This window comes from Pempheris klunzingeri, chromosome 2, assembly GCF_042242105.1.
Source record: "Pempheris klunzingeri isolate RE-2024b chromosome 2, fPemKlu1.hap1, whole genome shotgun sequence".
In the NCBI taxonomy this organism is placed as follows: domain Eukaryota; kingdom Metazoa; phylum Chordata; class Actinopteri; order Acropomatiformes; family Pempheridae; genus Pempheris; species Pempheris klunzingeri.
In genome coordinates, this window is record NC_092013.1 from 11,421,335 (window position 1) to 11,445,883 (window position 24,549).

Sequence of the window (24,549 nt, forward strand, 5' to 3'; positions counted from 1 at the left end):
AGGCTTAAGGGTTATTTCATCCACAGCTATGTTGTGCTGCATGCATGCTCGATCATTTCTGAACTGGACCTAAAGGGGAGCTAGGCATTGCTTTATGAAAAGTCGTTTCCTTTGATGTAAAAATAAAGTGTTTGATTAACATCTACACTGGAGGCCAAAGAGCTGGTTTAGATTCACAAGCTACAATGAATTTATCAAAATGCGGTTCACAGAAAATACTAACGATAAACAGATCTATACAAGTGCCTCTTTTTATTCACATTAACAAACAGTGCAGAAACAAAGACTAGACAAACAAATCTACGGGAAACATGCAACAAAAAAATATTAAAACATTATGTTTGAGCCACAGACTACAGTCTCCATTAACTGTAAAAAGGAAATCAAACATGGAAAAGAAGCGCTAAAGAAATTCCTCGTGTATGATTCAGATGTTCAGTGTTCCACAATTCTGTCAAAATATACCTCTGCTGCTGCTACTGAAATAAACCGAATTGTATATGAACTTGATATCCAAATCCTTGTTAGCTTTGCCACACAGCAAACGAAGGGCCCAAACACAAAACAGTATTTGAGTTAAGTCAACTTTTGGTCATGTATATTAAAACCCCTAAAAAACTTCCATCAGAGAACACACCCTAAAGTCAGGCAAAAATCATAATTTCTCTGGCAAATCCGTCAAACACTGTCAAGTCAAACCAAATCTGTAAAGACTCAAGCTCAGCTGAAGCAGGTCTGTCGTGTGACCTGAGGTCACCGTGGCTACTCCTGCAGTGTATTGTGGTCTCTTTATGAAGTAAATGCCATCTGTTTCAAACCAGCTGCACAGTGGCTGCCTGTAAGTACCCCTGCAGATACTGGAGGGCCTCCGCATTCAGACTGGTGCTCAGCATTGAGGGAACCTGCAAAAAAAAACAAAAAACATTGAGAACAGAATCACTGATTTGCTTTCAAACTAAACTACACCATCATTTCTATTAAAATCAAAGACTAGTAGTTCTGGCATAAAGTGTTAAATAGTTCCTGCTTGTCTAAACATACCCGTCCCGGACAGGCAGTAGAGAGCTTGTAGAGTGACTGGGCCAGCAGGAGCTTGGGATTGCCCACTGCGTCTCCAATCGGGTCGTGCTCCTTCTTCCCGGCAAAGGCCAGCTGTGAGAATGCCGTCTGATAGCCCGGCGTGTCTTCAATGTCGATGAAGTGCTCATCATCTGGGATGCTGTCGTCTTCTGGCAGCTCAAACAGACCGATGAGCGCCTGGAGCAGAGGGATCCTGAACAGAAACATTGAAAACGCCATTACAGACACGACCACGCTACCACGTCCAGCCCGTTGAAGCATGGAAGTAAGTCTGCAATGTAAAAAATGTTTGAAACCCTAGTTTAGTAAATTGTTGGTTTCAGTGCATTCACAAAGAATAAAACCCAGTCATGTGTAAGTTTTACACTTTACTCCTAATCGGAGGGTTCCTCAATTTCAGTATCTAACTGCTGTATATGTAGAAGTCTCTACTAAACTAAACTGGGAAAATATAAAATATATGTATGTGTTACAGTTTAACACATTCTAACTATAGCTTGAGGTAATTATGGTTATTTGTTTACCAAGTTTCACTACACTGGCATTTATGAACCAAACGGGAAAAAAAAAAAATTCTGAGGGCCTTTGTGGTCGAATGATTACAGCGCCTGCCGCATGACTGTGACAATGACCGCTTCAGTGCTTCTTCGCCTTCACTGTCCAATAACGGCAAAAAAAAAATAAAAAATCCCGCCACCAAAAAACTACAATTTAAAATCCATCAATCAGAAAGTTTGATTGTTGTCTAACCAAGTAACTGCATGAAAGAAAAAAAAGAAATGCAATTGTTGTGTTTCCTTCAGGCTGATTTCTTACCAGAGTTTGGTGTACTCTGTGTCCATCATCGAAGGACATTCAGTAAGGATTTTCGTGATGCCAACAGCACAGATCTTCTTCTCAACTGCACCAGACACCTTCTGAACCTCTGGAACAATTATTTTCTCCAACACCATACCAAACATCCTACAACGCAAAAAGTAAACAGGATTAATACTGTGCATTTGTCTTCTGCACCCATTTGCATTCTCTCATTACTGGTCACCTTCAGACTGGTTGCGTAGTCAGTTCCATACATTTAGTTTAAAACGAACATTAAAAATTTGTCAAACATCTAATTCATCTACAAATCAGTGTCCATTTTCCCTTTGAGGTGAGGGATAAAGTATTGTTATGGGACAAAAAGATGCAGGTTAGACTTTCCTCCATTGTGACCGCTGCGACTCGAAGCCGACTGCAGCTTCCATTCTTCACAACAAACCACCCATCAAGCTTAAAAACGGCCGGGTGTTTGATGATGAAAGGTTTGGCTGGAGTATTCCCTTAAAATATGTCTTATTTGTAGAGAATGGTGCCTCTTCGCACAAAGTAAGACGGTTTTCAACAGCTTCAGTGGGCCATCAAATTCAAAAGGGACAGCAAACCTATGAATCTGTCGTGGCGTTAGGCTCAATAAACCTTGTCATGTTCCCACTGCCGTATCGCTACACTGATGGATGAACCCACCAAAGAACTGCAGTCAGACATCAGTGCACTTTCTGTCAACATCTTGGGGTTTACAAAGAAAACTCACTTACTTTGGCTGGATGCTGTCAAAAATCTCCTGAAGTGCAATAGCTCCGTATTTCACACAATACAAGTTGATGAACACCAAGAAACCTGTGAGAACGACAGAAATAAAGTAAAAGCTCCAACAGCTAAAAAGACAGCATTAGTAGTAAATAATAGAACTGGTGATGATTTACACTACACTGGCTTATGTCAATTTTCTAAGTTAAATAGAAAAGTGATCAGTGTCTGACAATGTTTGATGGTAATGAGCTGATGGTACTAACTCTTGATGAACTTGGTGGTCTTGGAGCTTTGTAGCCTCTGGAAGAGCAAAATGAAGATCTGCTTCCTGTACTGAGTGATAGATTCTCTGGCAAAGAACAAAAAAAATAGTCAACAACACACGTCATGACCTAAACCAACCAACTTCACCATATTCTACATTTTTATAGATGATCCACTGAGAGCTCAACTATGATCAACTTACGGGGGCATGTGCTCTATGATGCTGTTGAGAAGGTAAAAACCTTGGTGGTCATTGGCCTTAGAGGCAATAAGCTTTTGGAAAACTCCAAGCAAGCCAGGCTGAGAGGGGCAGATGACAAGAAGTGTCAATATACAGAGGTCAAACAATGAATAAATCATTCATTCTATAAATGTTAAAAGGGTGACTGTTGTAAACCTGGGCCATATTTTTATGTATTTTGGGTTTGAAATGACTGCTAGTTACAAATACTTTTGGAGTTGGTCGAGTAGAACGCCTCCACCAGGCAGCCTCGAATGGGCAGAGAGCAAACTACACTGGCTGTTAGGTAGTCCTTCTGGGCAATTGCGTCAAATAGCAAAGTACATCCAATAAAAGTGTTCGTTTTTGCCACTGATACTCCAGGTCTGTGACACCATTACAAAAAGGATCCCTACAGACATGCAAGATCCTTTTTGTTTAACCAGAACGAGCCATTAATGCAAAGAAATTAACTGTCCAGCAACTACTGTGTAAAACTCAAAAATACGTTTTTGTCAGTGGAGTCTGGCGGCTTTGAACTGAGCAATATAATACCAGTTTTTGGTTAAACAAACAGGATCTTACAGGTCTGTTTTTGTAGGGATCCTTTCTGAAATACTGTCGGACGCTTCAAATAAAAATCTGAGCCCGTCAGTAGCAAAAAGAAGCACTTTTAGTTGACATACTTTGATCTGGACCAATTGCCCCAAAGAATTATTTGACAGCCGAGGTACTTCGGTCACCACCTCTTCTCGGCTACCAGCTGAGACAATATTCTGAACCAATTCCAAATGTTTTTGTACCTTTCAATCATTTAGACACCAATTTATATTAAAAAAAAATAGGGCCCAGGTTTAAAAAAAAAAAAAAAACTGGACAAGAATAAAACAATTAGAGATTAAAAATAAATAAATAAATCACTGTTCTAAACTACAGACATTTTCTCTGCTGTGCACAACTCTGCCATCACTTACTATTTTATCTGCTGCAGAGGCGGCAATAGTGGCACCTCCCTTCTCCAGGTAAGCCTGAAGCAGGCGCACCAGAGGGGGGATGTTTCCAGTCCGTTCCCATAGCACAGGCTGCAGCAGGTGGGGGAATAAAGCCATGTAGGAGGAAGGAATCGAGCTGGAGTGGATCTCTAGGAGGAGAGACATCACCTGGAACACGTATGGAAGAAACTCTGCAACAGAGGACAAAAGCAGTGTGAGTGGAGTTGCCCCACAAGTTGTGTTTATCAGCATCTCATCTACATGTAAATATATAAATAAGACAAGTAGTTGACAGACCCTGGACATCGTTCTGTAGTATCTCAGTGAAGACCGGGAAGAGTGCTTCCTCAAAGCTGCCGACGGTGGCAGGGTTGGCCTTGCAGGTGATCCGCACAGAAAGGCACAGCGACTCAAACAGGTAGTGGTTGAAATGAGGCTTGCTGGGATTCTGAAAATGGGTGAAAGATTTTGGAATAGTTGACACATGTCAACAAACCCACATCTTGATGAATCTGTAACTATAACTAGTAACAAAGGATGTGTTACCTTGCTGACTAAGAGGAGCTTATGAGTGAGCTGACCAATCAGAGTGGGAATGTAGGGAACAATGGCCTCCTGCAGCAGGGAGAAGCTGCGCATGATGGCTTTAAAAATTAAAAAAAGAAAGACAGGAAACAAAGACATGATGAGGCTACTTAAAATAACTTTGGAGTTGGTCTGACACTGGCTGGGGAACATAAATGAGGAGCTTTTAATGACACAGGAAAGTCAGTTTTACCTTTCATGATGTATTCGTTTTCTGCAGAACCGGGAAGAGCCAGCGCCTTGAACAAGTTGTTGAGCAGCTGTTCAGTAAAAGGTGCCATCTCTGCAGGAGTGATACTGAAAACCACACAGAGGATGATTGACTAAAAATAACTGGTTAGCAGCTATACTGATGGATGCAGAAATCCGAGCAAACCTTCCTCACTTTATCTTGTTTCATCTTAGTTGTCCATAAAAAAAAACAGTGTGCGAATGTAGATGACCACTGATCACAGCCTGTTCATTTACTTTTTCTCCAAATCTTCCTAATGTTTGGGTTGGGTAATTACTCACAGATACTACTAAATATTACATAGTATATTAGTAATTATTCGCTTTACCACCAAATATTTATTTAAGTATTAAAAAAGCATACATATTGTTCAATGTACAGTCCAAATCTATTTTACCTTATCTACATATTCCAATAATATACTGTACAATTAATGCTCACTTATTATGCATTTGGAAATAGTGTGTGTGCAATACTCAGAAACGAGTTAGCCTTAGTTCTGCTGAATTCAAATATCGGTGTCTTTTACTGTGCTGCTCCATACTTACAGTGTGGTGTTGCTGGGGCCTCTCATGGTGAACAGCCTCTCTAAAGCATGTGCAGCATAAGTGTGCTCCACTGTGCTCTCTGCCTGCAGGTGACTTATCAGTAAAGGAACAGCCTGCAGCAGCTGCTCCTTGGGAAGCTGTGGGAAAAGCACAAAGAAGCCATCTGTATTGCATTCATTTTGCCATTTGAAATTAAACAAGTTGTGAAAAATGTAAAGCGTTCACACCTGGCTTCTGAAGATCATGACGTATTTGATAGCATCTGCCTTCAGCACTGGGAACTCATTAACTACAATGACAGCGAGAGCTTTGCTCTAATTAGTGTGTATATACAAATACATTTCGACATTCGAGTGACGGCAGTTTGCTGATCCTGTTGCGAGCTGCAGAACAACTGCTCGGTTGGACAATATAGTTAGTGTTACACATTGCTGGCGTTACCATCAACTGATCAGCTACAGCATGACGAGAGTTGTGGCGTTATTCTTACCATTGGGGGATTTTAAGTCTGAGAGAATGTGGTTCACGAAGAATTCATTCAGATTCACCAACTCATTGGCTTGCGTTATTCCATGCTGATGAAAAACAAGACAGAGTTTATAAAATGTTCACTGTATTAGCAGTCATGTATTCAATAATATGAATAATAACGATCCTCTGACAATGAAAGTCAGCAATACCTTCTGTGTCTGTGCTTTAGACGCGAGTGATGTGACCAAATAGATGGCAGCATCTTTGTGTTTCCAGTTCTCCCCTGGATTCTTGGCGTACTCTCCCAGCATTGAGTTCACGTAGCCAGAGAAGATGGCCGTGACAGGGCCCTCGAAAAACTTACACAACCCTCTCACCAAGTCACATGCCGCCCTACGACGAGTGTCAATGTCTGAGGAAGGGTGGGAAAAAGGTCAACAATGGGGAAATGGTCATCAATGGAAACTGAAACTTTGGATGCAAGTGTTCCAACTAACCAACTCATTAAAGTCATAAATGGGGCATTATGTGAAAAAAACAAACATGTTATTTTTAAGCATTTTTAACCACTTCACTGGTCGGGCAAGTGAGTTGCTAGATTTTCTGAATAATCTAAATCTTTACCAGATCCTTCAAGGTCCCTCCGAATGTATTCCTCAGCATTATCTTCAAAGGCCTCCTCATCTGCACCTAATTGAGTATTACAGACAGTCTGGTCAGTATCACACAGTAAGTAACATGTTTGTGTCCAAGCAAGCAGAGCTCTGAAGCAGCCAAACTGTTAACATTTCTCAGAGAACAAAGTATTTACTTACTTCTGAACTCCATGTTGGGCACAATGACCTTCTCACAAATGCTAGTGAGTGTATTCTGGTCCTCAAATAGATGCTTGTAGTGTGGCCTTTCACAGACTGATGCCAAGAACTGGATAGCATTGCTTACCAGCTGTAACAAAGACAATGTGTATTGTTAGACAGGGAAAGTGAACTTCAAAAAAAAGACACAGAAGTACAGTAAGGGGGGGGGGGGTCTCACCAGATCATATTTGACTTCCTGGCCAGTGGAAACTAAAAGGTTCCAGATAGCAGTGACAAAGCGGGGCAGATATGGCTGGAATTCTTCATCGTATTTCTGAGCGTAAAGAGCAGCGTTGTCACATATCTGCGACTTCAGCAGCTCCAGGAGACCTGCTTCCTCCTCATCCTACAGAGCCATAAGAGGCACAAATACACAAATGTTTAAAAAAAAACACTTTATAGCACAGCACTGTGGGAAATGTACCAAATACAAAAAAATTAAAAACTCACATCTGTTTGTAAAAGTTTATTATCCAACGTCAGTAGGCCGTGGAAATTGTTCATCCAAGTTTCCATGTTGTCCTCAAAAAATTCTGGAAGGTCCTGTGTAACAATAGAGTACAATGAAAGTGATGAAAGCGTGCATAAATGTCTAAAACAGAAGCTGACTTGACCTCTACACGGTGAAAATCCATTATGTATTTCAGTGTTACCGACTAATTATTATAAATGTATTATAATTTATTTTAAGATAAACAAAAGAAAACATTTTAAGTTCAGCTTTTGAGAAGCCTGTGATTCCCTGCTGAAACATCTGTAGCATCTAATGTGCCAGATGGAAATAGTTGATGACAACTTTTACATCAAAGGAGAGCCAAAAAACTAAACACTACTAGTGTTCAGCTACATGCATGTTAAAGATATGAAACCTGGTCAATAATCAAAGCTAAATACGACCGTTAAGGTAGTTTAAATGTCATCAATACAACATACTTTACACAACAGTTGTTACAAGCTGTACACAAACTGTATGCAACCAGCTAATATACCTTTATAAAACTGCTGTTTCATTAAGGTTTTTATTAGAGACTTATCCATAGCTGGTATATACTACAGTAGATGATGATCTGCATGACCCCAGTTAGGAGGAGCACACACATAAGTCCAGTACAGACGGCAAACATTACTGGACTACTGTGAACAGGGTAAGCAGGAAAAAAAAATCCACACACACACAACATGAGTTTAAGTGTAAGCAAAATTTTCACTGTTTTACATTGCTGTCATATTCCGATGGAACTGTAGCTTCTCTCTCTCTTCAAGCCACCAGACTCCATTGACAAAAACAGTAATTTTATCCACCAGAACATGGGAGTTGCTTTTCTATCGTCTTTATTGGTTAGTTTAATTGTGTTATTGCGTGACTTTAGTGTTTTACATGTTATGTTCGGTTCCAAACTAACGTGTCAGTCCATTGATCTATGCACGATCTATGATCGTGGCAGCACAGCAAACTCCTGCATTCTGCGAGGTAAAATTATGGTATTTGTAAAGCAGTAAAAATATCCTAAACACAGCGTACACACTCACCGATTGAGATCTTTTTTTTTTTTTTTGCAAAATTACATTTTTCTGCTGAACCCAACCTCAGAAGTACATTGCTTAGTGTCTGTGCCTCCTCCTCCAAAATGGGGGCGTGCTGACCGCCATCTACTGTAGGTAAAATACTGACTATAGAAAATTACCTCTTTCTACCCCACTTGAAAAAAATCCAAACTATCCCTTTAAGTCTTTACAACAGCCATAAAAACCCACTGGTGGCAGATTAGTGAGCAACGCTATTAGTCCTTTATGATCAACAGTGATCTTGGGTGAAATTTCAAGGATGTCCACAGCAGTAAATGCCAACAAAATGTATTAAGGGTAAACCTCACACAAAGAGGTCTGAATGAGAAAAAAAAAGATTACCTTAGCTAAAGAAAAATACATTGATACCGTCTAAAACTGCAAAGCCTTGAAGTACAAAGCAAACTGAACTGACCTGGAAGTTAAGACTGTAGAACAGCTTGGAGATGAGTGTGAGGGAAGAGAAGAGGACCTTCAAGGCATTGACGTCTGTAGCATGAGTCTGACACAACTCAATAGTGGCCTATAGCAACAGAAAGAAGACAAAAATATAGAAGACTCAACTATAAATACTTCTTATTGGTAAATCATCATCACTATGTCAAACATTTTAAAATGTGCTGTAGATGGATATAGATTATAGTGTTATAGATATACCAACTGGTTTACTTGTAATTGTTTGTGATAACAGAACTCAGAAGTCATTACAAACCTTGAACAGCTCTGTCAGAGGTAGAGCAAATGTGTCCAGTACTAGTTTGATCTCTGACCAAAGCTCATTTGACTTGAACTCATGGCGGTACCTTGAAACAAATAAGGGAGGGGGGGATGGCAGAAAAGATATGACAATTACTGTGCGAAGTTAACCATAAAACAAACATTCAAAAACATTAAGTAGTGAGCTCTACCTCTTGAAGAGGGAATGTGCAGTACGAAGCACTCCATTGATGATGTGGAAGTCTCCACTTCTGAAGCGGGTCACCATCTCTGTTAGCAGGTCAGGCCATTTTTGGGGGAAATCTTCCCTTCCTATGATACTGATGCCATCGCTCAACTGTGGAAATGTGTATAATAAAAAGGGTTGGATGAGCATCTTCTTTCACACCTTAAAACCAGGCCCTTTAATAAGGCACTATGATATGTGAGGATGTACCTGTTTTTGAATCTGTTCTGGGCTGCTGAGCATCAAATTTACTATGTTTGCTTTGATGGCTGTTCGGTCTGGATCAGAGACTTTGTTTGGTTCATCTTCAACCTTTGGGAAAACACATCACAAAAGTAGGATGATCAACAAGACAACAATACATGTACACATACATAGTTCAACAAAGGTTCTGTTTGCAGTTACTGTATTTTACTTTACAGTTTGTCCCATACAGTAACAACATGTGAACTTGACGTCACTTAGCAAAACTCACAATGCGCCAGTTTCTTTTGATGTAGTTCTTGAATGTAACAGCAGCACAGACACGAATCACGTTGTCTTGAGACTTCTCCAACAAAGTGAGTAGTAATAAGGGGTAGTTCTGGTTTCCCTCCACAGATTCAAGAAACTTCTCAGCTAAAGAAAGAAAAAAAGACAAATAGAAAATGGGTGTTGCAGCACAGAGATTACACGGTCAAGTGGACGACTTACTGTGAAGAGATCAGTGAGAACAATATTCTTAAGAAAATGTATCAAGAATTGCAGGTTAATACTATACCATAATGCTATATTGTTTCACCTGGACGTCTGACTGTAGGGTCTGGGTCCAGAGTTTTCCTGAGGAACTCGGTGAGGGTTTGTAGGTTAGCATCATTCAGTTCCATGCTCGTTACTAAAGGACGTCAAAACCAGTGAGTGAGTCAAAGAAAGAAAGAAAGAAATCAGTATCTGACAGCAATTTGACTTTTGCTGAGTAATCCTGAACACAAATGTTAGCCATGTGTGATTTAAACGTGTATCGGTTCCCGTTAGATCTCGATATTTGAAAGTTATCTAATGTGCGCCAAGTTTAGCTGTTGAGATACTCCGTGTTTTGATTAAACAGTCTTAAAGTTTCACTGCTATAACTATTGAGTCAACACGATTCTTGACACAGCTCCTGCAGTTCACAGCTCCTCTGCTAGTCTGTCATTCATGCATTCAGGCTGCCGTTGATGTTAGCTTGCTAGCAGCTAACCTAGCTAGACTGGCTACATGGACTCAATCTGGCATTAGCCCCGCTGACTCCAGATCGGTTTATGCACTCTACTGTCTAAGCTAGCAGTGTAAATGTTGTCTAGTCTTCGGCAAGTTCATGTAACGTTATAAGCACATGGCGGTCGGGATTCCGCATGAGCTCGATCTAAATTTAATCTAAACACAAGTTATCCTATGCTGCTCTGTCCCGGACTAACAACATTATGTGCACTATAATCTGAAGCGGAATGGAGAGCGATGTCCCGGCTCCAGTGAATAGACCGATCCGGCAGCCGGTTCCCCTCCAAGCCAGCCTGCTAATGTTAGCGCTAGCTTGCTAATGTGTTTTGAGCTAACCATAAAGTTAGCCATTCTCCGAACATCACGTGTTCACTCGGAAGATATCAGACTATGATCCAATTTACAAGCTAGTATTCCAAATGACTGCATACAGTAGCTGTTAAAGCATGGGGACGTCTTACCGTCACAATAATTTTCAGTCAGTATGGGATGGGGAGGCACCACAGACCGTTCAGACGTGCTCGCTTTGCCAGCTTTCAAACGTCTGGAGCGAAAGGAACTGCGCGGTCACTACATTGCGCATGCGTACATGACAGACGAAAGCTGTAAGACACGCCCCTTCCTTGGTCCCCATGAAGTGCAGCAAATAACATTAAACAATCATTCAATATTCTAGTTAAAAGGCTATTAATTAGATAGATAGATAGATAGATAGATAGATAGATAGATAGATAGATAGATAGATAGATAGATAGATAGATAGATAGATAGATAGATAGATAGATAGATAGATAGATAGATACTGAGTAAATGAATACAGCCAAACTAAGCTCTTCACATTTTAATTGTGAAAGCATGAAGGCATTCACAACACAGAATGACATTCATTAACAATAATGCACTTAGAATAGTAGATCTGAAATGTAAAACAAAAAAAACAGCTTCAACACAGAGAGCACATTTTTTTAAATGACAACACAAAAATGAACACTTTTAGTGAGCTTAATCCCCCTCCCTGTCTCACAGGTACAGAGGGGACAGAGGCTCAGGGTACGAGCATGCTACAGGTTGTGCGTCTGACGGACGTTAAGGGTGTCTCGCAGCATCAGGTCACGGAGTCGCCACAGTGCGTCTGCCATTGTCTTGTGGGCTCCCTTACTCTTCAGCCAGTGGGATGGAAGTCTGCTCTCTTGCTCTTTTGTCAGGCGCACATCTTGTTTTTGAACTGAAAGTGCACAATTGACATTACACGTCTGAAGACTTCAACATTTTACATACATTTGTTGATGACCTATTAGGATCAGTGTGGTGGTTGTCGTTTTATGTGGACTTAATCACTGGCAATTAAAAACCAGAATTAACCTGAGAGAGCTTGGTCCCATTTGCTAATGGTAGAGGACTCTGCAGTGAGACCCTCGATGTATCTGAGGTACGCCTCAGAGTGGAGCAGCCGCTGAGACTTGGCAGGTGGGGACACAAACAGCGGGGTGGAGGGCTGATGGATCGCAGGCTGTCCAATCTGGCCTTGTCCTGGGTATGGCGGTGGAGCCTGCTGCCCTGGGCCCATCAAACCCATCTAATGAAAATATTACAAGAGCTCCATTAGTATTTCCCCGATTCAGATTGGAACTCACAGCATTACATCTTAATCAATATTTTGGTATTTTATTTATTTTACATCTTATTTTTCATTGCTAGTTTTACAGCTTAATATAAACATGCATCTTCAAAGCGGTCCGGTTGCTTGGCATCCAAAGAGAACTGCTCATCCTAACAACTTCACATTCAACGGGTCCTGAGCAGTACACCAGCCACCCGTCCATTCCATAAGTTAAGTGATGGAGAGCAAGCTGTACCCAGCATGCCGTTCGGTGATGTTAATAGGGGTCCCCTCTTAAAACACGACAGAGTGTGTACTACTAAGGCACTACAAATAAATATCCCATAGATCTCAAGAGCTCGCATGTGACACTGCACTTCTTTGTGTCCTCAGTAACACACCTGCCAAGTGTGAAGTCGAATGAACCTTAGTCGAGAAAATCAAAGGACAGGCATGCATGTATAGATGGACAGAGACTCTTAGATATTCTGCCTACTCTGTTCAGCTTTGACTGCTGCTGACTGCAGCACCTGCAGCCCCTGTGACCAGCAGACACAACGCATCCATGATATCTGGAGAAACTGGACACAGATATTATGAGAAAAATATCATGAACTCACCACTGAGTGTTACTATTATATGATTTGATGTTAATATTGTGTACGCCACAATATGAGATGTAAATACAACATACAACAATAAAACTGCTGCTGATTTAGCCTCATCCAGCTTGTTTGGTCGCTACTGAATGGTGCCCGACTCTGCTTCAGTGCCAGTGGTCAAAGTGCTGCCTGTGCTCTCCATGACTTTACATTTATTAACATTTGTAATGGTGGTAGTAATAACAGCAGTAGTAGTATTTGGTCAGGGTTTGTCAAAAGTAGCATAAGTTCTGCACTGTAAACTTTAAACTAGTGATCCAATTTCTATACTGTGTTTATGAACAAATTTTCTTACTATATTATTATTTTATTATTGTTATTCAGTGACCCCTTCCATCAGTGGGCCTGCCCCACCCTTACATCTATGCCAAATATTCAAAATATGATAAAACTAGAAAAAGACTTTCACTCTCATTTGAAAAAGTCTGAGAAAAGCTTCATATGAACCTAATGGATTTCTTTATGTCAATCTGCAGTCTCATATTCTTCTCTGAAGACATAAATCTGCATCAAGGCAGCGACACATATCTAAACTGTGATCTTATATATGGTTTGCAGTAATGTCTTTCACCGTCTTATAGATTACCTGAGATCCATGAATGTTTCCTGCTCCAGGTCCACCTCCCATGCCGGTGACACCTGTGGTATTCAATGATATTCAACATTAAATCACTATCTGAACATGCAGCACTCCACTTGATACTGGTTATAATACAAATAATCTAATCAAAGTCCAATACTGAAGTTAACCAATGCCATTTAATCTTCATTAGAACACTTGGGAATGCCAATTCTGAGAAGAAGTCATGAGGTTTACTTTTTCGCTCATTGGAGACACAGAATTCCTCCCAATGACATATTACCAACAAGCCTACTGTTAATGAGCAGGACAAAAAAAACAGGCCCCAGTTGAGGCTATATGCTCTCAACTAACTGGTCATGGACTCAAGGACTTCAGCCTATTGGTACAGGTAGCCCCTCCAGCAAGTCAGATTGGTAGACAGGAAGCAACTGCATGGCAGGTGGGGTGGCTATGACAGCACTCTTACCAAAGTATGGCATTCCAGGAAACCCAGGCATAACGGGCAGGAGATGTTGGGGAAACACAGGCACCCCAATGTGATGTGGTGGTATGCCAGTCATACTAACCATGCCCTCAAAGTGGCCCAGTGGGGGCATCATAGCTGACCTATATGCACCCATCATACCTTGTTAGGGAGGAACAGTAGTAACACAAGACAGCAACATGCATCAGTCAAACATGCATCGCCTACATCACTACCAAGCATGCAGAAATATGTTAAAACATTCAGTATGCTTTCATTTAATCACCAGATCATGAGGAGGCACATGAATGGAAATAAAGGCCACAATGCGCAATGAAAACCAATTGTTGCACATGCACTACTGTTAAGCACTAGTTCATTTTTAAGTCCAGACCCTTAAATGGTGTACAGCAACATTTCAATTTAATGTTCTGCATTCAAATACAGACATGAGGGGACTACCATGATGTGAGGGGTGAAGAATAAAGAGCGCTGTACAACAATCAAGGTTTGGCCTTATAAAATGATGTTAGACGCAACACAAAATCAAATCACAACACTGCAACGTCACAAACATGGGTGACATGGGCGTGACTGGGAAAATGTGTTTATATCTAGCAGTTCAGCTTCTTATTCCAGCCATGTAGTGTACACTGGGGATCCATCTGCATCTATGAGGGGTTACCTGACACAGGCGTCATGCTGGGATTTAGCATCCCCATGGGGGTTGGGGGAGGCACCACCCCCATCAGTGCCCCTACTGGGGTACCTGCTCTAGGGGACGTCTGATGATGAGCTCTGTCGCGCTCCTGCTGCTCGGCCACTTTAGCTGCTCGCTCTGCAACAAGACAATCATAGCGTGGATACTTGGTATGGTTTACAATTTTTGAAACACAAGCACCTGGATATTTTTAAAAATTTAGCTCACCTTCATATTCTGCTTTCTTGGAACTCTCCAGGTTCCTCCACTCTGTGCCAACGAGGCGGCTCAACTCCCCAAAGGAGAAGTCTGGGTGTTGGGCTTTGATGACCGCTCGCATCTCACTGCTAAACAGGATGTAACCACTCATGTTGATCTTCCGCTTTGAGCCTTCCTTCTTTGAAAGGCCCTTAATGGATTTTGGTGTGGACTGCATCCAAACACAGGAGAGGCATTCACAAAAATGCTACAAGCCACATAATCGCTTGTTAGTTTGCAGAGGAAATTTACATTTGTGATCAAACACTTCCACCCTGACCTGTGGGGGAGTGTAAGGCATGATATCTACGTCACTAGACATGGAAGATTGCATCTGGGGAAGAGACTGGTCCCCTAGCTCGCCATCATCATCCCCAAGATCTTCTAGTTCCTCATCTGTCATATCAGCAAACTTAGCCTCCAGCTCTTCAATTTTTCTGTCCAGCAGAGGGGATGGCTCCTTCTGGGGCACTATGAGCTTCCTGTATAAGACAGAACCAGAAAAATATACTGTACAATTTATCCACCTTTTCTAAATGAACACAGCTGCCATACTTGAAGTCCTTCTTTCAATAGACGATCACTAAGGAATGCAATCAAGGATTTAATGCAGCATACATGGGAGGATATGGGTATGTTTATTTTGTAGATTGTAGATTTTTTCTTTCCTTTCCCACTGATAACAGTAATATTTACAGTTCATTTAAAGTATGTGAAGGTTTTTCACCTAAAATAGTAGATTTCATCTTCCACCACCTTCCCAGAGAGTGAGAAACGCTTAAGACCCTTGAACTTCTTCATCTGCTTCTCACTCTCAATGTAGCGGCTCTCACAGAGCAGAACGTTCTCCTCAGGCACTTCAGTCGGTCGACATGACAGGTAGTCTTTGAAGGACGACACCACACACTTCCCTGTGAAACGAGAACACTGACTCACTGAGTGCATTAAATGTCTTCTATCAACTTACATGGAGGAATCTGCAGCATTTAACAAATGGTATTCAGCTCAAACCAATGATGCAGGTCATGGGACAAGTCTCCTCGAGGTTGCTAAGGAACACCTCCTTCTTGTAGAACATCTTAGTGGGCTCGTGCTCCGTTTCCTCTGGATGGATGAAGATCGGACCGTAGAAATAGCCTGCTCCATCTCGCATCCACATTTTCTCAATCCTGTTCAATGTATTTAAATAAGCTGCATTAGATACATTGGAAATCAACAGACTTTTGAGTATTTGTAGTCAAACTATGATGCCACTGTGCCAAGCCTGTTTGCATGATTGACAGCATACTGTATCTCCCATGGTCGGTTGAAAAAAAAAAAGCACCAAGGCCCCTTTGCATTTTTGCCTTTAATTAAAAAGCTGTAAATAAAACACATTTGCAAAGTTGAAACTAAATGTCAGACTGAGCATACATGACAATTAAAATACAGTATACTGTCGCCATGAACTGTAACGCAGTGTTTTCCATTCCTGGTCCTGGAGGCCAACTTTTAGATGTTTCCCTGCTCCAATACCTGAGATGATCATGGTCAAGCTCTGCAGAAGCCTGATAACGACCAATTCATCTGAATTAGGTGTGAAACATCTAGAACATACAGGAAAGCTTGAAAGCTTGGGAAACAATGCTGTACGTTGATGTACACAAGTATTTACTCTACCTGCCCACTCGGTGGCGCACTAGTCCATGTGAACCAATGTAAACACAGTCTCCCACTTTCAGCCACAAGTTGTTGTAGCAGAGCTGCTCGTAGTACTGACAGCCTGGCTCCCCGTTGGTCATATCCATTGGAACATCCTCCCTCTCCTGCAGACACAGATTGTCAGTAGATTGACAGCAGTCTGTGTTACTTTATGTGCGCTCTTTCTTTTTTTTTTTTTTTTATGGAAAAAAACAACAGCCATTTACCTTGTCTACAATACCATCTGCCATTTTACTTTCATCAGCCATCTCTGGTGGTTTCTCCTCTTGTTTGGGGGCAAACATGGATGCCACACGGACAACAGGTAGGGGTACCTCTCTGGGAACAAACCGAACGGAGCTCAAGGGCATGGTCCACATCTTGATCTTCTTGAAGGACTTGGACTTGGCAGAGTAGCGCGACTCACAGACATAGACATCCTCAGCTCTGAAGCCTTCTGGGTGAAGTTTGAAGTACTCCTTAAATCCCAGACACCATTGATATTTGGTCAACACTCAACATGCATTCAAACAACCAGTGGTCGGAAACAAAACCTGTACCTAACAAACGTATAAGAGAAACAAAGCATTTACCTTTACAAACATGACCACACATTTGCCCAGAATCTTGCTGACAGGAGCTTTGTTGTAATAGTCGCTCTTGAAAACTTCCTTCTCCAAGAACTTCCTTGTGGCGAGATGAAAAGTTTCATTTGGCCTGTAGAACCAGCAGCCATACAACCACTTCTCACCTGCATTTATCAGAGGTGGAAAAAACGGACTGAATTAGTGGTTTCTATAAAATCATGTCTTACTGAAACAAAGAATCAGAAAATATCAACACAGCTTTCTCACAAGAAATACTAATTATGGTCTGATTAGTGCAATAATGACACTGACCAGTGTCGTCTTGCCAAAGGCGCTCGATGTAGATGATATGAGGCTGAAGGTTTGGCTCTGCAGGCTCCACATATACATAGTCTCCCACGTGGTACATACTGTCTTTGAAGCTGCAGTCCTGACTGTATGTGCGCTGCAGGTTTGACTGCCATGATCCTCCAACAGAGTCCTCTCTTTTCTCAGCTTCTGTGAATTCACAATTGAATGGAATTGAAGTAAAACAATGCCATACGCAATGAATTACAAGACATCTTTGCACAATGACTTTTATTATATATTTAACAGAATACCCCTTTTTTCCTCTTCCCTCTTGATTTTGTCCTCCTCAAACTCCTTGGGAAGCTTCTCTTTCTTCTCCTTTTCTACATCACTATGCAGGTGTTTAGAGGTATAGCTGAGAGCGGGAGACATCAAGATCTCTCCGTTCTTGCACAGCTCGTCTCTGATCCGGATGAAGAACTGCTGCAGCTCCACGGCGTCTTCAAAGATCTCAGAATCAGTCCTGCAATGAACACATGGTGTAACAGAGACATTAATTCTTCAACATCAGTGTATAAAAAATTATTAGTCAACTGATTTGATTTTGTACAGACTGGTCAATTTCCTCACCTATTCAGTCGTCTGGCTTTTTCCAGCACTTCAAACATGTGATCCTGAAACACATCCAGCCTCTTATAGCGCCCGCGATCTACATTAGTCCTGATGATCTCAAAATTGAGTCGTGGCTTCTCGGGATTTGCTGGATCTTGGGCGGGAATCTCGGCGAGGGAATCACTGTAGCAACGGCCCTCATCGTCTTGATGACCAAGCACGGAGACAAAGAGGCTCCGGATGAGCTCCTGGATGAGACGGGGCACATCAGGCACGTGGGCGTCATCTCCACCCTCCAGGTCACGCCTCGTCTCCAGCAGCACCCTGTGCAGCACGAGAGCGTCGCGGTAAATCAGAGACTCAGGCTCGTTGTAAGTGCAGGCGTTGTTGAACATGAGCACCAGGTCCTCTACCAATGCGTCCACATCCTGGTACTTATTTGCCAACATGTGACTCTTGATCTTCTCCATGTCCACAGGCTTTTTAATGGCAATGTAGTAATCAGGCAGCTCGGCGCGAGACGGCAGCCGCAGGAAGATTGTGCTGAGGCGACGGCCGCGCTTATCTGTGTAGTTCTTGACAGCCTCATAAAGCTCATTCAGCTTCTGCTGTAAGGGTGTTAAATATTTGGACTTCTTCAGAGTAATGCTGTTCTTTCCTGTAATCAAATAAGGTGTCGGTGTGTTACTGATGATCTTTGTCAATTTGCCAGCTAAATGAACTAAATCTGGCTGTGACATACTTATTTTCAACTTTGGGGACATCATGTCATCATCATCTGTCGCTGGCCCAAGATCCCTGCGTCTGTCTTTCATAATTTTCTCTAAGATGTCGGCATCATTATAGACCTGCAACACAACAAAGAAGTTCATCGTGGGGAGCTTGTGGCTCTTGGATCAAGTTCCTCTAATCTAATCCTCTAATTTTGGGAGGTCTCAGAAACACTAAGAAACAGGAATTAGAATACTTCAAATGCATGAATGACAGGTAGACACAAATACCAAACAGATCGTACCTGGGATCCTTCTTCATTGTAGTGTCGAGCATTGCGAAACATCAGCTTCATATCCTCCACCATTGCATCTTCAGTCATGTACTTGTCTGAGCGGATGTTGTGCTCAATGGTCCTGAGGTCCATTGGTTCTAGGATGACCTTGTAGTAGTCAGGATAATCCTTCTTCGAGGGTTTGACCATGAACAGGTCGCACAGTCTCCGTCCAGTGCCAGCTTCTCGCGCCTCGGTCACAGCAGCGAAGAGAGCCTTCATTCGGTTTTTCTTTGTATTCTTCTTGTGACTGGATACGAAATGCAAGTCACCTGTCAGTCTACTTCCGTGCTCATGAAAGGCAGGTAACTACATAGAGTTAAGCAAGTAAAATGTGACCAAGTGCAAACCTTTTTCTTTTTGTGCTACTGGTGTCAGACGTTGCAGAAGAGAGCATGCTGTCTCCATCATCATCATCTCTCTGCAAAAGCTCTTTTCTCTTAATCTAGACAGATGACAGAAGATATGAATATGCATATACGTTAAATGGATTGATGCCTCTTAAAAATATAACAACGACAAGTGTGCATTGGGACTGACCTGCTGAATGTGTTGGAGTTTGAGAGCACGCTTGTAGATGGACGAGTGAGGAACGTTGTAGCGCTTGGCATTCTCAAACATTAGCATCAGATCAGAGTCAATATGCTCAACACTCTCATATTCATTGCTCTTCATCTTGTTCCTGTGGGGAATTACGGGCTCTCACATTTGGGAAGGAGGGCACAGAAATACTGTACTGTACAGTGAGTGTGTGTGATGCCGTAGGGGTAGAAAATAAAAAAGAGAGAATGTTGGTGAAACAAAATAAAACAACCCAATGATGAAAACATGAACAAATTAGAAAAAATGAAGCAGAGGTAGAATGGGCTTCCACCCATGTAAGGTTTGTAATTCTGATACATTTTGTATGAAAAGGTAAATTTAAAATCTATTAGTGCCATTATCTTTTTTCCATTATAATTTAAAAATCTGGAAAGAGTTTGTTGAAAAAACTACTTGATCTTAGACATATTAGATTTTTTTCTGATTCTAAATTCACAGCACCTATTGAGACATTTGTACTTGGTTGATAAAAAGACAGAATTTAAATTTTAAAAAGGAATAAAAATCACTTGATATATATGGCTCCATTGATATTATATTCACATACAAAAAGAAAATCACATAATGACAAGAAAATCATGTTTTTTTGCTTTTTTTGCATGTTTTGAATTCAGGTGTTGATACCACTGAGAGTATTAAATTTATCTGGGCCTTTGTGGACACGGACACATGAAAACAGACACATAGTGAGATCAGAGCTGGTTCTGCATTACTTGATCTGAAGGAGGCAGATGGGCTGAGTGATCTGGTGGTAGTAGTCTGGGTAGTCCTTCCTGTTGGGCAGCTGCAGGAAAGGCTCAGAGATCAGCTGGCCCTGGCTGTTCCTGGCACCTCGCACGGCCTCATACAGCTGGAAGATGGGATTGCTCATGTCCATGTTAGAGGTCATACTCTCTGCCTCGGATTCTCCCTCATCATAGTGGACAGAGCCTGAGAAATACGGGAGGAGATGAATATATAATGACACACAACTATTCATTGTCTTCATTGGTGCGGTGGTTGCACACGTCCGTCTGTACCAGAGAGAATGCCCTCCTCATCGCTTTCGTACTGAAGAGCCATGGTGATAGCGGAGAGGCGGTCTCCCTGCGCTGACCTTCTGTTTCTGACAGGGACAGACAGAACAAGAGGAAGGACGACGATAAAAATCAATAGTTAAAGTGACTTAAGTCCACATTATTCTGAGTATTGTCTCCTATTTACCTGATGCGAATGCTGGACTTGATTGGTTCTCCATGTTCCATCTCAGACTTCTTCTGTGCAAAAATCTTTTTGATGGTGTTTGCATCCTGGAGCACACGAGTGGGTCATAAGTGTCTATGTTAAATACTGCCAATGACTTCCAGCATGTATCATATTCTCAGTGACCCACCCACCTTAAAGACTTGTGATCCAGGCTCATTGTAAGTTTTGGCATTCTTCACCAGCAAATCTATATCTTTAGCCATGGCACTGACACTCCTGTAGTGGCCCAACTAAAAGCAAATACACTTATTGGACATTTCATCAACGAAATGCAGTAAATAATTTAAAAAACACATATTTAATACAGGCGGCATAACAGTATACCTGGATCTTTTGGGCGATGATTTTTAGATCTATTGGTTCCTTGATGATGGCGTAATAATCTGGGTATTGCTAAATGAAAAAGGCAAACTACACATCAGAGCCAAGTCACTCGTTTTACTGATAATCCTTTAAGTCATACTGAAGGTCCTCGTACCATTTTGGATGGAAGCTTCTGGAACAGCTCACTGACCAGCCGGCCGGTGGGCTCAGTGTAAGACACCACGGCATCAAGAAGCTGCTCAAGGACCTCTTTCAGGCAGGTAGGTGCACTCTGTCATACACATGTGGTCACACAGTTTAGGTGAGGAAATACTACATCACCCTCAGTCATTTACAGCATTCTGTGTGTGTGTGTGTGTATATGTATATATATATATATATATATATATATATATATATATAGTCGACAGCAAAGAAAATTAACTACCTTATGACAAATCTAAATCAATTCCTATTGTATATTGGTTATATTAGGAAGATTTCTTTTAACAAGAGGCACCTGAGATGCATAATGTCCTCTTAAAATCAATAAGTTGAATAAAACAGAATACAATAAGCAATGCAGCTCATTAAGGCATTAAATGTCATGTATTTGTAAGAGAACGTTGTTAACATAGAAATATCAATATATGAGCTGCCACAAGAGCTACCAATGACATGGTAAGTCTGCAGAATGCAAAAAGCTCACACTTTGAATAAGTAAATTATTTACCCATTACTATGCAAATGAATGCAGCAACATGCTCAAAATTGTGCTGTAAGGATAAAGTTTCAAAATACCATCATAGTAGACATATTGGGTATTAAGGTGTGAACTGCTTCAACAGATTAGTAACATGGATTGTGCCCTAAACTTGAATATTATCGGCAGTATCTACTGAATAAAAAGTCATCTGTGGTACCTCGTCCTCAGTGGAGCCTCCGGGGTTGTCTTGTACATCGTACACATCTTCATCATCCTCATCATATTCCCCTCGCTGAACAAATTCATTCTTGGTTCGCAGGTAAAGGTCCCACAGTTTACAGGCTGCCCTGTACTCAGGACTGTCGGACTGGACGGACACAAGCAATAAATACTCATGTAGGTGCAGAGCCTGAGTCAGGCAGAGATATCATTTCTGCCCACAGACATCTACCCAACCTTTACCTTTATGCCTTTATTCCTTTACCTTGTAATATGTCTTTGCGTTGTTGAATAGCAGTTGAAAGTCACTGGTGAGCTGTTCAACATCATCATACTCCTCCATCTTTAGTTTCTGCTGGATCTTCATCATGTCAATAGGCTGAGACACCACATGGTAATAGTCCGGTTGATTCCTGTAAGAAATGGGGTCTTATCAATTTCCTGCGTCATCCAGTGTTTATGCTAAATTACTTGACTGATGTTATAGCAATTTCAGGTTACAATCATATGCACATATCTAATAACCGCTCATGCTGTCCCTCACCTTCGTTTGGGGGCTCTGATGAACAGCTCACACAACATCCTGCCCTGGTCGTCTTTGTAGTCTCTGATTGTGTTATACAGTTCATGGCACACAGCAATCTGCAAGGCAGGGATCAAACACTGAAATATATCCTTACATGCTCTCCCATGTCGACTGCTTAATCTGTGTGCTGGTACAATTCTGACGGTATGTTAGAAGAAAAACAGTAACTGAAGTTTGTAAAATTACAGGATCCACAGTTGGAATGTTTGAGGTCCTTCTCCTCTTTCTCCCAATTGAAGACACTAACGATGAAGTCTGGCTATCGTCAAAATCTCCTCCACTCACACTGCTAGAGGGGGATGTTGCCCTTCTCCTTTTCAAGGCCATGACGAACCCCTGAGGGAAAGAAGCACCACAGCATCACTACGTGGAGAATATGTTACATTAGAGCTAAAAAATTAAATACTGTAAAGTAATGTTAAATTAAGTTATGCAATTAAGTATCTAAATAGTCACATGGGTGAAGTGCCATTCCTTAATGTTTCCTGACTGTAAATTAAAACTAATTCTACTGTAAAACATGACTACAGAGCTACATTTTATAACAAGCACAACAGTTCGCAGATGTCAGACGCTGGGCGACAGTACATCCAGATGGGCAAAATTCAATCAATATTTAGACCAATTGTTCCAGTGGTTTACAATAGGTGATGTGGGGTGGAATCTTGTTTTAATAATGTGAATCATGATATGTAGTTGTTGTCTTGAACACTGTACTTAAGTACAACATATATTTAATGTATTCTGGTTCTGGCTCTGGTTCTGCTTTGGCTTCCCATGCAGTCAAAATGGATGAACATTGAAGGCGCGACATGTAATCTCTCTTACCTGCACATATACTGTAATATATATATGTGATGTGATCATCCTGATATTGTTTTTCTAGATAACTGACCAAACATCAAAAGGCAGCTTAAGGTTTAAAAATGACCTTCTCCCCTCAATGTCATGTCCCTATCCTGTCAAATGCAACAGACTACAACTATTACTATCACTTTTTTTTTTTAACAATGACTTTATTCAAGTGTCCTACCGAGCACTTGAATGACCACGAAACAGAAGTAACCATCCATCCATCCATCCATCATCTATACCACTTAACCTTAAGGGTTGCACAGGTGCTGGAGCCAATCCCAGCTGAGTTTGGGCGAGAGGCGGGGTACACCCTGGACTGGTTGCCAATCAATTCCAGGGCCTACCCTTTAGAGACATTCACACTCACACCTGCAGGCAATTTAGCAATTTGGCGTCAACAATTAACCTAACCTGCGTGTCTTTGGACTGTGGGAGAACGCCAGAGTACCAGGAGAGAACAGAGCAAACTTTTTGCTGTGAGGCACAAAGTGCTGACCACAGCACCACCACAGGCCTTTTGAAGCTGATGTTTCTGTCTCTGGATTCATTACAGCAGAGATACAGTTAGGATTAAAAGCCTTCAAAATTCAGAACAACCAAAGAGAAAAAACACATTTGGAGATACAGAATTAAGATCCAGGCATGGTTTAATTCTCAACAGTTTTCTATGTCGGTATAATACTTTTAATCAACTGATTAATGTTTTACAACCTCATTTTAAAAGGTAGCTCTCCACAAATGGAAGAAAGGGCTCCTCCATTTCTTACTTCTAAAAAACATGACAATTTGTCAAGATGGTGGAAAATGTGTTGTATTTGAGCTACAGTTAAATACTTGTTTATTTATTGTGAGTCACATAGACCATGATAAATGCTGACATGATGTAGATGGATGGGCAGATGGAAGCAGGACCACAGAGATGAGAGGTGCCCTCATGTCACCCCAAATGACCTTTGAACCCAGATGTAATGCTTCACTGGAGACA

At 41.4% G+C, this 24,549-nt stretch overlaps 2 protein-coding genes across 3 annotated transcripts; both read right to left on the reverse strand.

Moving 5' to 3' along the window:
- Positions 1-250: 250 nt before the first annotated feature.
- Positions 251-11,149, reverse strand: cse1l (CSE1 chromosome segregation 1-like (yeast)). Its single transcript, XM_070848232.1, is given in 26 exon segments — positions 251-902; positions 1,042-1,273; positions 1,897-2,043; positions 2,655-2,736; positions 2,913-2,998; positions 3,116-3,213; positions 4,108-4,316; positions 4,423-4,573; positions 4,672-4,769; positions 4,904-5,007; positions 5,491-5,627; positions 5,718-5,779; positions 5,981-6,065; positions 6,171-6,373; positions 6,586-6,651; positions 6,777-6,906; positions 6,997-7,164; positions 7,269-7,361; positions 8,800-8,907; positions 9,097-9,187; positions 9,293-9,438; positions 9,538-9,639; positions 9,803-9,945; positions 10,109-10,201; positions 11,028-11,080; positions 11,082-11,149. Coding segments are annotated over 26 exon segments (3,045 nt in total). The 3' UTR covers positions 251-812.
- A 321-nt stretch (positions 11,150-11,470) lies between these two features.
- LOC139208691 (protein polybromo-1-like) lies at positions 11,471-23,036 on the reverse strand. Of its 2 annotated transcripts, XM_070838423.1 has the most exons (29): positions 22,896-23,036; positions 22,668-22,765; positions 22,389-22,536; positions 22,122-22,271; positions 21,374-21,490; positions 21,220-21,288; positions 21,027-21,125; positions 20,854-20,939; positions 20,670-20,755; positions 20,364-20,580; positions 19,588-19,729; positions 19,398-19,492; positions 19,018-19,297; positions 18,745-18,850; positions 18,021-18,660; positions 17,702-17,913; positions 17,412-17,597; positions 17,106-17,263; positions 16,740-16,991; positions 16,492-16,637; positions 15,844-16,001; positions 15,560-15,743; positions 15,113-15,314; positions 14,803-15,004; positions 14,560-14,712; positions 13,878-14,036; positions 13,415-13,467; positions 11,929-12,142; positions 11,471-11,791 (listed from the first exon to the last, which is right to left on the reverse strand). In XM_070838423.1, exons 1-29 carry the CDS (start codon positions 23,034-23,036, stop codon positions 11,628-11,630), a joined length of 4,917 nt encoding a protein of 1,638 aa, XP_070694524.1. In that variant the 3' UTR covers positions 11,471-11,627. The 2 variants fall into 2 exon arrangements, with proteins under 2 accessions (XP_070694524.1, XP_070694532.1); XM_070838431.1 differs by lacking the exon at positions 13,878-14,036 and having other exon boundaries at positions 14,644-14,712.
- Positions 23,037-24,549: the final 1,513 nt, after the last annotated feature.